This window comes from Cnephaeus nilssonii (genome assembly GCF_951640355.1).
Source record: "Cnephaeus nilssonii genome assembly, chromosome: 13".
Lineage (NCBI taxonomy): Eukaryota > Metazoa > Chordata > Mammalia > Chiroptera > Vespertilionidae > Cnephaeus > Cnephaeus nilssonii.
The window spans coordinates 37,073,608-37,090,783 of NC_137084.1; the positions used below are offsets into that span (position 1 = coordinate 37,073,608).

The 17,176-nt window shown below is 39.8% G+C and overlaps 1 protein-coding gene across 6 annotated transcripts in view; it reads right to left on the reverse strand.

Annotated features, from left to right (window-relative positions):
• Positions 1–211: 211 nt before the first annotated feature.
• The window catches only part of ZNF143 (zinc finger protein 143), a gene marked incomplete at its 5' end in the record, with an annotated part of 31,996 nt that continues 15,031 nt past the window's right edge, over positions 212–17,176 (reverse strand). For all 6 annotated transcript variants that reach the window (XM_079789131.1, XM_079789130.1, XM_079789126.1 and 3 more), the window contains 7 exons: positions 212–1,200; positions 2,481–2,627; positions 6,846–7,007; positions 8,874–9,022; positions 11,120–11,347; positions 13,306–13,485; positions 16,283–16,408. In XM_079789131.1, coding sequence (XP_079645257.1) covers positions 1,117–1,200; positions 2,481–2,627; positions 6,846–7,007; positions 8,874–9,022; positions 11,120–11,347; positions 13,306–13,485; positions 16,283–16,408 — 1,076 coding nt within the window. In that variant the 3' untranslated portion in view covers positions 212–1,116. The remainder of the gene's footprint in view (positions 1,201–2,480; positions 2,628–6,845; positions 7,008–8,873; positions 9,023–11,119; positions 11,348–13,305; positions 13,486–16,282; positions 16,409–17,176) is intronic.

Genomic DNA, 17,176 nt, shown 5'->3' on the forward strand with positions numbered 1-17,176 from the left:
AGTTTCCTCCTGTACAAATATGGGATTGTAAATCCCATATATCTCACAAATCTGTTATGAGTACATAAAAATGTATAGAATAGTACTTATTCGGTGCTTGATCTACAATATACTCTCAATCGTGTGTTGGGTTATAATCTATTACATTTGTGGTATTTTCTGTAACAGTTCCCCCCACCCCCATACCAATTTAATAAAACAAATATAAAGGTAACATTTTAAAAATTGCTGTATTCAAAATAATAAACTTTAGGGTAAATAAGCTTTAAAACAAAAGTACATAAGCAAAAAAATAAATAATTTACACCAACCCACTAACCTTATTTTCAGAGTAAAGCCATTTCCAATTACAGCACTGTTATCTGGGCTCCAGATTGTGGTCAAACTTTGATAGTGCATTTTTTTTTTTAAAACAGTAACAAAAACATGAACACTAAGTAAAGTCTTTAACAAAACCAAAGTACTGGATTTAGCTTTTTAATTTTAAGTAACCAAGCTTTGTAATTTTATACATAATCCAATGTAGTGCTAATATAATTAGCATTTCAGCTTGAAGAGTTGGTAATTAACAGGAATGGAAGCCTTAGTGAACAGTCTTCAAACCATGAGACACAAATAAAAACAGACAAATATACAGTAGAACAAAAGCTGCAGACACTCTACTAACCGGGGGAAATATTTGAAGGCTTTACATTCTTTATTATCCATGATGGCTTTTGGAATTATGATTGTGTGACATATAGAACCTTTGACATTTTAGATATAGCCTTTATTTGTATTTGTTTTTTCACAGTAAGTTTAAAATCCACCCTAAGACTCCGTAAGACTTCACTGGTCTTACGTAAAGACTCTAGGAGTCTGCAATGTGATAAAAGATTAATGTGAAAATTTACTGGATTGCCCTAATTTCATACTTCCTTGTACACAATGAATCAATTTGGAAATCTATTTCAAGGGTTATATACACAAAAGTGTCAAGAATAAAATGTTCTCCACTCTTGCATAAAAATGTGTACAGTGTTGAGGAATGGAAAAGTTATCATTTTCCTGGGCCCCGGGCTTCCCGGGCTCTGCTGCCTGGAGATGAAAGGCTCCCTGGCTTTATTGCTCTCAGGATTAGTCATCCAGCCCTGGTGTTTCTCCTTGTTGGATCCTGGATGCTATTCTGATGGCTTCTTCCAGAGATGGCTGTTCTCCAAGCTGAAACAGGAACATACACAAACCCACAATCAAGATAATGCCAAAGGAATCTTATATGCCAGAAGTGGGATTTCTGGCACCTGGGCTTGTTAAACAACCTCCACTGATTCTATCAGTAAGAGAAAATAAAAACAAAAACAAACCCAATTCCTACAGGGGAGAATAATACTGTTTCTTTATTTAGGATTTTGATAAACTTTTGAACATGCAAAGGACAAAAGATAGTCATCTTTTCCAGGGGAGATAATTTAGAGAGCTTCCTGAGCCCTTAGCTTCCATGCCCATAAGCTAAATTAAAACCACTGGCTGGAATTTTCATCAGTGTGTTCTTTTTTAATCCTCAACTGAGGATATTTTTCCAATGATTTTTAGAGTTAAAGAAAGAGGGAAAGACCGAGAGAAATGCATTGATTGGTTGCTTCCTGCACGAGCCCCAACCAGGGCCAGGGCCGGGGAGGAGCCTGCAACCCAGGTACATACCCTAGATCAGAATCGAACTCAGTACCCTTCAGTCTGCAGGTTGAAGCTCTATCCACTGAGCCAAACCAGCTAGGGCCTAATTAGATTTTTATTCCAATAGTTAAGATAGCTGGCTTGATGCATATGGGATACATACTAGAAGCTTTATTTTTCTCACTAAAAATTCCCCTAGAACAGTGGTCGGCAAACTCATTAGTCAACAGAGCCAAATATCAACAGTACAACGACTGAAATTTCTTTTGAGTCAAATTTTTTAACCTTTTGCACTCGGATGTCGAGATTAAAATTACTCTTTGAATGTGTCAATAATTTGAAATATAAAAAAATCCAAATAAATAAGTTTGTATGAAAAGAAACTCCAGTTTTTTATTCTACTGCCGCGCTTTGTAAAATCTGGGGTATTTAAAAAATTAAATCCCGAGTAGAATAAAGGAATCGAGAAAAAAGCAAGCTAGTGCAAAGGGTTAAACTTAAACTTCTTCTAACGCCACTTCTTCAAAATAGACTCGCCCAGGCCGTGGTATTTTGTGGAAGAGCCACACTCAAGGGGCCAAAGAGCCGCATGTGGCTCGCGAGCCGCAGTTTGCCGACCACGGGCATAGAATATGCAAAGTTAGTAAAGAACAAAGTGTTGGTCTCTTTGAATCTACCTGAACACAGCAATTTCCTTAAAGTGGCTAAGTGACACAGGTTATTCTGTGTCCCGCCTCCTGTAAAGGTTATGCATAAAGCACAGTGTACAAGGTTGAGAGGTACGTGTAGTGCTGCTGTTGATGGAAGACAGCTGCCTCTGGACTCACCTGAACTGCAATCTGGGTACCATTGGATGTTGCCACTAAGGTCAGAGGTCTGGTTTCTGTGGTCACTAAGTGATGGCTGTGCTGCTGGTGCCCCATTTCTGATGATGCAGTGTGGAATGCTGCCAAGTCCTGAGCCACAATTGCAACCTAAACCAAAAAATACACAAAAGAATTAAAGCTATAATTTAAAAAATATATATATATATATATTGATTCCAGAGAGGAAAGGAGAGGGAGGGAGAGAGAGATAGAAACATCCATGATGAGAAAAAATCATAGATTGGCTGCCTCCTGCACACCCCTTACTGAGGATTGAGCCTGCAACCTGGGCATATGCCCTTGACTGGAATCGAACTTGAGACCCTTCAGTCTGCAGGCCAATGCTCTATCCACTGAGCCAAACCAGCTGGGGCTAAAAACTATGATTTAAATAGGTTAAAATCCGTTCAATGAAAAGGATTGTCTTCAAATTCAAAAGGAAAACTCCCTTCTGACTACAGAGCTGCAGAAGCCTGAAGCTGAAGAGACCTTCCTTATATATTGTCTGTTCTGGACTCCTCTTTTGAAGATGCTGAGGCTCAGAAAGAAGGGATTTAGCCAAGATTATGGAGCGAGGCAGTGGTAAATCAGAGTAGAAGATACTGAAGAAGTGGATCCCTATCACAGACTCTATTACTCAGGGGAGACGTGACTGTGCCTGGGTTCTATTACCCCTAAGTGGATGCTGGGAAAGTTACACATGTGGAATAATTCAAATATCAAATGTCTATTTATTTCCACATTTGGAGCAATGGTCAATAATATACTATTTTCTCCTGTTTACCTGTTACATTTTAATTAGACTCCAGGAAAACCGAAAGGACCAGTAGCATTACTGACAAACAGCAACATACCTTGTTACACTCATTTCCTATTTTAGATGCCATGGAATCTTTCCATATTGTTGCTGAAGCATCTATCCAGAGCGGTTAAAAGTGCTTTCATGGCTCTTAAACCACAAATGTAGCTCTTTCTATGTAGCTAACATGGAAAATGGCATCAACTACTTCTGTTATATGATATTCTAAATTTTTTTAAAAATATATTTTATTGATTTTTTACAGAGAGGAAGGGAGAGAGATAGAGAGTTAGAAACATCGATGAGAGAGAAACATCGATCAGCTGCCTCCTGCACACCCCCTACTGGGGATGTGCCCGCAACCAAGGTACATGCCCTTGACCGGAATTGAACCTGGGACCTTTCAGTCTGCAGGCTGACGCTCTATCCACTGAGCCAAACCGGTTTCGGCATGATATTCTAAAATTTTGCTCAGCCAAACTCAGAAGAAGAATAGATTAAAAACTAAAATTTCTGTTTTTCTTGGCCACTAATCCACTAAAATGCTAAGTTGGATCAATCCCAGCAATGTTTCATAATCTAGTAACAGAATTTGGCCCAGCAAGGGCAGTGATTTATATCGGACTAACCCATCCTGCAGATAACTATCATAAACTGTGGACAAAAATAGGAAAAAGCAACTGTCGAAGGCACTGAAGAATGAGGAAAAGCAGGCAGAAACTGCAGGGGATTCTCAAAGAAAGGAAACCATGTTAGGTCACATCTCTGCTGAAATAGCTTTTTCACTGAGACCATTACCCAGTCTGAACAGCACAGGGCAACTTAACATATGAGATAAAGGAGTCTAGGGCTACCAGAATGGCTATACATTGGGAGGAATATTTTAGAAAGGAGAAAACCAGAGGGGGAACCCCCCCCCCCCAAATCTACGTATAAACTCTTCTCAACTCCTTAAGACCCCAGAACTGCCAGTGTATCGGGAAGTTCCAATAATTCTGGTAGAAAGCAGCAGCTGGAAGTCTGAAAAAGCGGAGATTTCAGCAACACTCACCACAGGAGAGACAACATTAGTTTCAATCCTGCCACGTTAGAGGGGCTGGACTACAAATAATGCTAAAGCCTACCCTTCAGATAATCCACAGGTGGAGTCTGAACACCCCAAGTGGATCAGCAACATCTGCACAATGGCCTATAGCTGCAGCAGAGAAGCAATGGCCACAGCTGGTCCTCACGTAGAACCTCCCACCCTTGTGATATCCCTAGTGGCTGGAAGCAGACTGATTCCAGTCCAGCCCTCAAAGCCTTGTCTTCTGAGAATGTTCCTATCTCTCCAGAGAATTGTCCTAGCCCACAGGCTACAGATAAGCTGCATAAGAATGTTTGCTTTAGGGTCACTATCTTTCTGGACCTGCAACTGTAATTAGTACAAGGTATATTTACCCAAGCTGAGTTATAAACCCAACCAAGTATTCTAGAGCCATGGAAATGGCTGCAAACTGATTAGGTGAGACCATTCTATAAGACAGCCTGAAAATTGTGTTGTTTTGTGTGTTTTTTGCATAAGGTATAATTAGCAAACAATAAATAAGTACCCATCTTAAGTGCTCTAATGCATTTTGACAGATACATCTGTGAAACCGTCACCTAAAATAAGATATAGTACAGTTCCTTCATATTCCATGCCACCAATGTCCTTCCCAAGCCAAGCAGAACTTTCTGATTTCTATCGCATGGATTTGTTTTGTCTGCTCTTAGATTTCATATAAGTGGAATCACACAGTATGAATTCTAGTGGAATTTCTGGTCAAAGAGCAGAGGTATGTTCGACTTTGTAAGAAACTGCTAAACTGTTCTTCTAAGTGGTGGTATCATTTTACACTCCCACTAGTGTATATGAATGTTCCAGTTACTTCACATCTTCGCCAACATTTGGTTTGAAGTCTTCTTTTATTTTAGCCATTTACCTGTGTCTGAAAAGGTATCTCACTGTGATTTTAATCTGCACTTCTTTAATGACTAAAGATGTTAAGTACTTTTTGTGCTATTGCCAGTCATCTTCTTTTGTAAGGGGTCTGTTCAAATAAGCAATCAAATGTGCTCTTTTAAAAAACTTTATTTATTCTGCTCATTTTTAATGGACTGTTCATGCTTTTATTATTGATTTGTAGAGGATTTCTTATATATTTCCAATACAAGTTCACTGTCAGATATATATTATATACACACACACACACACACACACACACACACACACTGTGAATAACTTTTTCCCAGTTTGGCACTTTTTCTTAATGCTATCTTTTGGTGAGCAGAATTAATTTTGATGAAGTCCAACTGATCAGTTTTCTCTTTTGTTAGTACATTCTGTATCCTAAGACATCTTTACTCTAAGGCTACAAAAATACTCAATTTTCCAGAAGCTTTAAGATTCTGAGTTTTGTATTTCAAGGTATAGAAGAACTTCAACTTTGTTCTTTTTTCAATATTGTTATGGCTTTTATAGGTCCTCTGCATATTCAGGTAAATTTTAGAATTGAATTATCTTTATCATCAAAAAAGGCTGCTGAAATTTTTATTATGATGGTATAAACTCTATAAATGAATTTACGAAGAATGAGAGCTACTAATTTTGACCGACTTTCACTGAACAGGGTAAGGTAGCTGCAGTGAAACTTAACATTTCCTTCAGCATTGTACAAGAACAGTTTTTAAATGTATTAATCAATATCATGAGGAAGCTCTCTATATAATGAAATAGACTTTCTAGATATATTAGTATATTATAAAAACAACAAGGTAAAGAACAGTTTACTACCATAAAAAAAGGAAATAGGGAAAATGACTGTTTGTATATGCTTCATGAATCATTGAAGAATACACAAGAAACTAATAAATATGGATTATTATGGGCAAGAACTAGGTTAATGGAGGCAGGGGTGGGAAGACTTTTTTTTTTGTAAGGGAACATTTACTGGGTAAATCACAGAGGCAGAAAAGGTAATTCCCAGAAGAAATGGGCTCAGGAAACAAGTGATGGAGGCAAAGGAAGGGCCCTTGGAACTTGGGCGTGAGGGAAAGGGGAAGGCACGGGCGTATTCCTGGACTCCTGGGAGGGAGAGTGCCAGAAGGAAGATTTTTCAATGCATGCCTGTACATACATTCTGATTTTTGAACTATGTGAATATATTATATATTCAAAAAATTAAATTTTGCAAATGAATTTTCCCCTAAGGGTCTGAGGATGCTGATGATTGTAGGAAGAGCTATCATTAATGAACACTTAATGGGCTGAGTAGTTTAAATGCACTATCTCAATCAATCCTTATGTCAGTCTTATGGGCCAGATGCAACACTCCTCTTTTACAGACGATAAAAACAGACTGAGAGGGTTATATAACTTAGAAACTGTAAAACAGGGATCAATCTAAAGTTTCTGTTTTTAACTACTATATCACACTGTACATCTATTTAACAATTTTGATATTGACATGTTTTGATTGATATAAAGGAAGAAAAAAAGCAATTACCTGCTGCCCTTCTGTACCCTCGGCAGTTACCATAGCAACAGAGTGTGTCCCTGCTGAGGAGATGACTGCATCGTGAGCAGGGACTGTGATGGGCGTGCCATCCTGCGTTACCATTGTGATGGTATTGCCAATGGCTTGCATGTCAGCTTGAGATATGTTGACCTGCAATACAATGTATTTGACAAATCAGTCAATGTTTCTTGTTATATTTGACAATCTTTATGAAGGACTAGGCCTAACTCTTGTATAAATCTACTCTGAGGAGAGCAAATAAACACCTATTTTAGAAGGAGGTCATCAGAAAATTGAGTATTTCTTAAATACATTTTCTCCTCTCCATCTCTACTGCCAATTTAGACCCTTACTTTTCTCTCATCTGACTTTCCACAAATGCTTCTTTCCAGGTATCCAGTCTAACCCTTCCCTAATCACCCTCTACCTTGACATCTTTCTACAAAAACAAATTTCAATATGCTCCCTGCTTAAATGCCCAGTGACTCCCCATCACTACAGTTCATTACATGGCATTTGTGACCTTTCATGATTGGCCTTTCACAGCCTCTCCAGATACTTCTTCCAAACCAGCCTCCACCACAACTAACCATTTGCAGTCCCACACAGTGTCATATTCTATCATATCTTCATGACTTTGCTCTTTCCTTCAATCTCTGCCTTGCAAACTCATATTTTTCATGATCCAACTGAATAGCCATTCTCTATAAGGGCCTCCAAGATTCCTTCAGGAAAAATCATTTACTTCTTCCTCCAGACTGCCACAGCAATCAACTATATACCCATCTTTATGAGACTCTAGAGGCCTGGTACATGAGATTCGTGCACTCAGGGGGAGCGGGTCTAAGCCATCAGTTGGACATCCTTAGCACTGCTGCAGAGGCAGAAGAGGCTCCTGCCACCGCCACTGCGCTCACCAGCTGTGAGCCTGGCTTCTGGCTGAGCAGCACTCCCCCTGTGGGAGTGCACTGACCACTAGGGGGCAGCTCCTGCATTGAGCGTCTGCCCTCTGGTGTCAGTGTGTGTCATAGCGACCAGTTGTTCTGCCGTTAGGTCGATTTGCATATTAGCCTTTTATTATATAGGACTAGAGGCCTCGTGCATGAAATTTGTGCACAGAGGTGTATGTCCCTCAGCCCAGCCTGCACCCTCTCCAATCTGGGACCCCTTGAGGGATGTCCGACAATCCAGGACTTCTCACAATCCAGGACTGCTGGCTCCCAACCGCTCGCCTGCCTACCTGATTGCCCCTAACTGCTTCTGCCTGCCAGCCTGATCACCCCCTAACCACTCCCCTGCCAGCCTGATTGATGCCTAACTGCTCCCCTGCCAGCCTGGTTGCCCCTAACTGCCCTCCCCTGCAGGCCTGGTCCCCCCCAACTGCCCTCCCCTGCCGGCCTGGTCGCCCCTAACTGCCCTCCCCTGCAGGCCTGATTGCCCCCAACTGCCCTCCCCTGCAGGCCTGATTGCCCCCAACTGCCCTCCCTTTCAGGCTTGGTCCCTCCCAACTGCCCTCCCATGCTGGCCTGATCGCCCACAACTGCCCTCCCCTGCCGGCCATCTTGTGGTGGCCATCTTTGACCACATGGGGGCAGCCATCTTATGTGTTGGAGTGATGGTCAATTTGCATATTACCTCTTTATTACATAGGGTTATTTTAGATACCTAAATCTCAAACAAAATTCTTATGATATGTTACTTAGTCAACATGTGTTTCACATGCATCCATTACTTTTCAAGCCCTTAATTTCACTGTGGTAATGACCTTCATCACCTTGCCTTTGAACTATACCAGTAACAACATCTGAGTTCTAGAGTCATAAACCTTCTCTCTACTAATCTCTCTGCACGTAGACTCTTTCAGCAGGCTACTGAAAAATCTTTAGGAAAGCTAGCACTGCCTACAAACTCAAGTCCTGATATTCAAGGATTTCCTCAAGTGGGACCTAATCTGACTTTCAAGCCCAGGTTCAGAGAAATATTATTAAACTTGTTCGGCTTTTGGTGCATACTTACATGCTGAGTCCCATCCTGGGATATGAGTGTAACCTGTTGACTCAACCCAGACTGGGTAACAGTGGCTACTTGTGTAGACACAACATCATCCCCTTCTACACCTGTGACATATGTGATCTGGGGCCCTTTAAGAACATCTTCACCTTGACCTGTTTAAAACAAACGAAGCATTTATTTGACCAATCAACCAAGATGCTAAAAAACAGAGGACATTTTAAATATTATAGAGAAACTTATACAAATTAAAGTAGATGCATTATAGTCTACATAATAAAAATGGTTTCCAGCACCTCCTTCCAATTCTTCTAACTCCATTTTTGCAAAGTAAAAGCAAATCAAAGCAGACTGAACCAAACCTTTCCACATCAAAGTTAAGTGTTCTAATTTTGGGAAACTTCTCTTATTCTCTTAGTTGGAGTAATTACCAGTACTACACATGTATGTTGGGGCAGTGAGTGGGGGAACTATACAGGAAGACTTGACTGGCAAATAATCCTTCCACTATGGCAATTTCTTAGTCACTTAAGAAGCTGTTAAAAATGATAAGACAATCTTCATAAACATTAACCACAAATCTGAATGGTGTGTAAATGCAAACTACAAATACTAAACTGATTGCAAGTCATCAGTACACAATGACATCATTGTGTAAAGACAATGTAATGGCATGTTATCTGGTGTAAGGTTAATCATTTAATAAATGACAGAATAGGAACCACCATCCACTTCTTTATTTCAAAAAGAACCAGCAAGTAAACAGAAATTTCAATAGTCCATTACTGCAATACTTGGCAACTAGGAAGATTTCTGACCCCTCCTATCTTTTTCCACCTCAAGGGCATGTGCCTTGGTTGCGGGCACATCCCCGGTAGGGGCTGTACAGGAGGCAGCTGGTCAATGTTTCTCTCTCATCGACATTTCTAGCTCTCTATCCCTCTCCCTTTCTCTCCGTAAAAAAAAAAAAAAGTCCTAAAGCCTAAGTTTGACACCATGAAAACCTGTTTTCTAACTGCAAGGATTCAGCAGTTGTAATATTTAACCATGTACCCTTACAGTGCTTTGGCTAGAAAACAATATAGCATTCAAGACTGAGGGGTTTATTATTTTCTTACTATCATGTGACAGATATCTGAGAAGACAAATTAGAACCACAGAGAATCATTTGAGCAGTAAGTGATCTGTTCTTTCCGTTACTCTCCAACCAACATTTTCACCTAAATGTTTGTTTGTTTTTGTAAAATATTTTTATTGATTTTAGAAAGGAAAGGAGAGGGAGAGAGAGAGATAGAAACATCAATGATGAGAATCATTGATCCGCTGCCTCCTGCACGCCTCCCACTGGGGATTCGAGCCCACAACCTGGGCATGTGCCCTTGGCAGAATCAAACCGGGGATCCTTCAGTCTGTAGGCCGATGGTCTAGCCACTGAGCCAAACCGGGTAGGGCCACCTAAATGTTTTCAATGCTTCATCTGTTGTTAAGAATGGGAAAGTTTTTTTGTGTGTGTGGTTTTTTTTTTTTAATTTCAAATTTACCTCACTTAGGAGGTATTCAATGAAACATTAAGATAATCTATAAGTTGTTTTTTGTTTTAGAAAAATCTATTCATTTTCCCTATTTACCTAAGCTGTTATTTAACTGAAATCACAGAATGTAGTTCTCCGAAGTATTTTTTAAATAGTTTATTCTTAATGAAATGAACGTTTTTGTCTCCTACAACACTACCTAACAGCACATGAATCAACTGAGTTATTTGGGAGTGCTTCACTGCTCTTATGATTAAGATCAACATCCTTAACACACCCCTGATCTAGCTGCCCCTGCCAGGCTCTCCAGCCTCATTTCATGCCACCTTCCCAGGCAGAAGTGCCACACTGGCCAGGCTTCTCTCAGTCTCCAATTTACTCTGCTCTCAATGGGTTTTTTCCATGTGCCAGTCCCTCTATTGGAAATGTTTCTTTTGGCCTTTGCTCCTTTCCCCCTCCGGCCCCCACTGCCTCTCCACCTAGTTAATACTCTAGATCTCTCCAAAAATCACTTCCTCAGGGAAGTTTTCTCTGATGTCCAGTCTAGAGGGAAGCTCCCTTTTTATACATCCTGAAGTACTTTCTTTGATAGCACTTATCACAATTGTAAATTGTATGATTGTGTGATTATTTAAATGAAGCTCTATCAGTTGAGAAAATACTATAAATCATAAGTTACTGTTGATTCTCAAACACAGAGACACTAGACAAAACCCTCACCTGGGGGAGGCTCAAAGAAGGCTTCCTGCTCCTCCTCGATTGGCTCAGTGTCGTTGTGGGCGGTCCGTTTGTGCATGGCCAGCGTGGAGATCTGCTTGTATGTCTTCCCACAGTGGTTACAGTTGTAAGGTTTGGAATGAGTGTGAACAACATGATGTTTATACAAACTGGAATATTCTGTAAACCTTTTGTCACACCCAGGGACTGTACAAACATATGGCTTTTCCCCTAAGTAAAGAAGGGCCAAAAACAAAACAAAACAAAACAAATCAACTTTTACACATGAAGGCATAATCATTCCATACCTTGTGGGGAGGGGGAGAAAAAGGGGCCTATAATGGCAAAAAGTAGTAGTTTCCAAATCCCTTTCTATCCTATCATGAGGCAGCTCACAAGAAAAGGCTCCCTAACAATGCTTTTGATTTGGTTAAAAAGGTAGTCTGCACCTTGAGTGTCATCCTGTGTCTGAATACCACTTTCCCCTTAATTTCAAGGGATGAGAAAATTAAGGATGAAGATGTTGCCCAGTTCAACTCTAAGCTTTTTTGATAAAACTGTAATCTACCTATAAGTAGATAATCTAGATATGATTAATGATATCACAATAATAATGACAATAAATACAATTATTATTATAACTAATGCAGTTTACTGTAAGGATTTTATAAACATCATAGACCGGCTGTCTCCTGAACTCCCCCTACTGGGGATTGAGCCCGCAACCCAGGCATGTGCCCTAACTGGGAATCGAACCATGACCTCCTGGTTCATGGATTGATGCTCAAACACTGAACCACGCCAGTGGGGCAAAAATGAAATATATTAAAGTTATAAAAGGAATGCAAATTATATGATCAAAATATAATTTTTCTTCTAACCTACAGTCACCTTTTTAGGTCTCTTAGGGTTTTATAGGCAATTTTCCCCTTTCTTAGAAAACACATTATCTTAAGTATGCAGGGAAAATAATAGCAATAACACATAACATACAATGCAAGCATAAGATAAAACTGTATCAGAAATATGACTCCAGAGAGGGAGGGGGGAAAAAAGAAAACAAAAAGAAATATGACTCCAGAATACTGTTTGTTCTCTCATCGAGACTCACATGCAACTTAATATTTTTTCCTTTCACAGAAAAATGCACCCACAACACATATTATAGTGGTTTTTTAATATCTTTCAATACCTCACTTCAAATATTCTAAATGACCTTGATTAGTCTCTTTGCTTACGGTCTCATGTCCCTTTAATTTCTTTTTATATTATTGACTGAGTGATTTCGTTTTCTAAGAAAGCAAATTTCCTTTAAATTCTCTTAAAGCTTCCACTCTGCCCATAGCAATATTCAAACTTGTTAATGACACTGTTCAAAGGAAAGGAATTGCTATTGATCCTTGAAAATATATCCAGAAATACCCAGGGGTCTTGGAATGCAGCCTGAGAAACAATGACTTAAGCAACTGAAGCTCCTGTCTGCAAAAATGTCTTTTAATTTTGAGTTATCACAATTTACTCTTAATATCAGTAATAAAAATATTTTAAAATTTCTTGTAAAACTAATGCACATTCTGTTCTACTCTCCCATTCCATTCCCACCCACCAAAAATACATCCACAACATGGAGCATCAAAATTACAAACATTTGTGCTACAAATGGGCCAAACTGACTCCTGAGGAGGAAGAGATTTTAAACAAAAAACGATCAGAGAAAATTAAGAAACATGATGAAAGGAAAAAGAAATGTCAAAACCAGCAGTCTTCTAGAGGAGCAGTTCCAGCAGGGGAAGCTTCTTGCCTGCATCGCTCCAGACAGGCCAGTGTGGCCGAGCAGATGGTTATGTGCTAGAGGGCAAGGCCTGGAAAGGCAAACACATCCTCTTCCCTCCTATCTTAGCTCATGTAATAAAGGTGTTTATTCTTTATTTATTGATTTTTAGAGAGAGGAAGAGAGAGGGAGAGATAGAAACATCAATGATGAAAGAGCACAATATAGATCAGCTGCTTCCTACATGCCCCTCACCTTGGATGGAGCCAGAAACCCAGACAATGTGCCCTAACTGGGAATTGAACTTGTGACCTTTGGTGCACAGGATGGTGCCCAACCAATTGAGCCACACCAGCCTGGGAAAGATGTTTATTCTGAAAAGAAAAAGTTAGAAGACCAAAAATTCAGAGACTGTTACCTGTGTGTATCCTCACGTGGTTTTTATAATTGGTTGCACTGGCAAATGCCCTTCCACATCCTGGTTCTGTGCAGTAATAAGGTCTTTCTCCTGTGTGTGTCCTAATATGCACTTTTCTGATATTTGATGTTGTAAAAGACCGACCACAGCCTTCAAAATTACATTTAAAGGGTCTTTCTCCTGAAAATGCACAAGGGAATAAAGTAAATGATACAAAAACACATAAAAAATTATAATGTCTTATTCTTTAATTCTGCTTAGGGTCATGCTCAAGGTTCTAGAATTCTTGTATGTGAGCTTCCCTTTCAGATTGTTTCTTTACACCCACCCACCCCCAAACAGCATTTTCTACTCTAAACTTAAATTTACATAGGAAAACCTGAACAGTATTCAAAGCTCATCACTGATTACATAACTCCCTATGGAATCATTCAGATGGGCATATTAAAAAATAAGTTGAGAAAAGCAAAGAAAGAAATGTCATAAAGAAACACACACACAGAGGAGTCAAAATAGGGTTAAGAACAACCCTAGATTAAGTTAGAACAACTCTACTTTGCCAGCTATAATCCTTTCTTCATATGGGCTTTATACAACATCAAAACCCAAAGGGCCTTTAAACTGTCAATCAGAAAACAGCCTTTGTTTTTTATTCCCATGTGCCCTTTTCTTGAATGAGCTCAAATAAAGCAAACAACTTCTAGAAATTAAAAAAAAAAATCTCTCTCTCTCTCTAAATGTGTGTGTGTGTGTGTGTGTGTGTGTGTGTGTGTGTGTGTATGTGTGTAGATAGATGAAGGGTTTGACTCCCAGCCAAGGGCATGTACCTCATTTGCAGGTTCGGATCCCTGCCCTCTCAGGGCAAGTGCCAGAGGCAACCAATCCACTCGTCTCTTTCAGGTGGATATTTCACTCCCCCCACCCCCCCAACCCGCAACCCCTCTGCCCCACCTCTGCCCCCGCACTTCCACCCTCTTTAAAAATCAATGGGAAAAAAATATCCTCTAGTGAGGATTAAAAATAAATAAAAATAAATTAAAAACAAAAAGGAGCAAGAGCCTCGGCCAGGTTGGTCAGTTGGTTGGGCGTCATCCCACACACCAAAAGGTCATTGGTTTGATTCCTGGTCAGGGTACTTGATCCCCAGTGCAGGGCATGCGAGAGGCAGCCAATAGACGTTTCTCACATCAATGTTTCTCTCTCTCTTTCTCCTTTTCCCTCCCTCTCCCTAAAATCATTAAAAACATAAAAATTTTTAAAATAAAATAATAAAAAGGAGCAGGAATCCTTGATCCTTTCTTTAATGAGAGTTCTGTTCAATACATTAACCTAAGGAGAATAAAGAGTTTATCTTGGTTAAATCTCTTCTCCTCTCTGGATCGAAAAATGACTGCTAATGTTTTCCCAGCTCAAATGTTTTAACTCTGTAGCACCTTTCTTTGTTTTCGCTCTGAAATCACTTGTTTATAATGGAAGTTCCTGAAACCCCTTAATCAATCTAACATTTTACCAATGAAAATACTCATAATTTAAAAACCACATGAATATGTAGTGTGCTAAATGAATACTATCAAAGGAATTACAATTCTGATGTTTGGATCAAATATTAATGGAACTAGTTTAATGGTTTTATGTAACTTTATATAAAAAGTTGGCATTATGCCGAAACCGGTTTGGCTCAGTGGATAGAGCGTCGGTCTGGGGACTGAAGGGTCCCGGGTTCGATTCTGGTCAAGGGCATGTACCTTGGTTGCGGGCACATCCCCAGTAGGGGGTGTGCAGGAGGCAGCTGATCGATGTTTCTCTCTCATCCACGTTTCTAACTCTCTATCCCTCTCCCTTCCTCTCTGTAAAAAATCAATAAAATATATATTTTTTAAAAAAGTTGGCATTATATAGCAAATCCAAATAGAATTTGCAGGAGCTTGGAAACACTTGCTTCTGGTACAACGGATAAAAGTAAGTGCATAAATGAACTAGAAGCACAGACCTACAGCTTTGTTCCTGAACATTATAAAGTAAAGCCAATTTTAGATCATATTTGAACTAAAAGTTAAATTTTAATGGCTGGAAGAATCCTCCAGGAAAATCTGATAAACTATTTCAGAATGCTTAGAGGTATTTGGGGACAAACTTACACTTTATTTAGAACATCTGAAGTAAATCTCAAACAAAATTCTTAAGATATGTTACTTAGTCAACACCTTATAATAGCATCTCTTATCAATAGTTTCTGAAATTCTTCCAGCTCTAATCCAAAGCAAATAATTACCTTTATAACACCAATTCTACACACAAGGAAGAGAGCAGAGGAGAGGGAAGATAAGGGGAAAATGCTGTTTTAGAAAAGGAGAGAAGAAAATTTTAAGGGGAGGAGAGATGATCACAAGGAAATAGTAAGCCTTTCTTTCTGTGGGGCTGTTAGGGGCTCAAACACTTTTTTTTTTTTTTTTTTTAGCAATACTACGTTGCTATGAGAAGCAATACTACGTTGAGAAACAACTGGGTGCCTTAGGTTCTGGTCTCAGTTGGGCTACTAAGTATATGTGTAATCCTAGGTAAATAAGCCTGTTACTTAGATAATCCCTTTTCGATACTGAGAGTTGGTGGTCTAGGGCAGCGGTTGCGAACCTTTCGGACCTCACGGACCACCAGGTGACTGCTGGTCTAGGGCCACTGTTAACCTTTATTTGGGATATGGACCCATTTGAGAATCTAACAAAGTTATGGGTCCTCATCCTGAAAAGAAGCATACCTGTGAAAACAGCAAATGGCATGGAATTTCAGTTCAAAAGAAACCTTGATGATGACTCCCTGAAACTCTTTCAGAGACTCCTTCCCCAAGTCCCCTCTCTGCAGGTAAGGACTGCCTAGACCAGGGTCGCCAACCTTTCGGACCTCACGGACCACCAGTGGACCGCGGACCACCGGTTGGCGACCGCTGGCCTAGACAGATTTGTTCACACCAGTACTGTACCTGTATGAGTTCTGATATGTTTCTGTAGATCTCCTGAAGTTTTAAAGGATTTAGTACAATTATCTTCTGAACACCGATATGGCTTTTCTCCTGTATGAGTTCTGACATGACTTTTTAATCCATAACCTTTAAGAAAAATTTAAAAGAAATTTAATTACACAAGACCCCTCTAACCATGCCCGTTGAGATTAAGTTATTGAAAAATATAGTCAACACTAAGGCTATAATACTAGGCAAGCACAACAAAATAACTACTGAACATGTACAAGAGGCCTGGCCAGCGTGGCTCAGTGGTTGAGCGTGGACCTATGAACCAGGAGGTCACGGTTCACTTCCCAGTCAGGGCACATGCCTGGTTTGTGGGCTCAGTCCCCAGTGTGGGGGTGTGCAGGAGACAGCTGATCAATAATTCTCTTTCATCATTGATGTTTCTATCTCTCTCTCCCTCTCTCTTCCTCTCTGAAATCAATAAAAATAAAAAATAAAATGTACAAGAGTATGATAGCTCAGGATTGTCATGCTGGAAATGCAATAGTTTCATCTCTGTCTAGAAGAGGATGTGTCTTTTTAAAAAGTGTTCCCATCTTAGTAGATGCTCATAACTCATAATCCAAAAACCTGAAGTGGAATCGAGACATGGAATGAGGTACCCATCCTGGCCCTGTTGGATCTGTCCCAGTTCCCCAGGGTTCCCTAAGGTCTGTCCTAATGTTAAATTCTATGCTAGCTTTTATTTTTCCTGCTAAAATAAAGCAGGGTGTGGAGTGAAACACCGAACAAAGTAGGCAGAAACAAAATAGGCCTGAGGAGAAAAATGGGAACAAAGAGAGAATAGAGCGAGTAGGACAAGAGGTAGCTAAGGGACAGACTGAAAAACTGGTCATTGTGTGTATG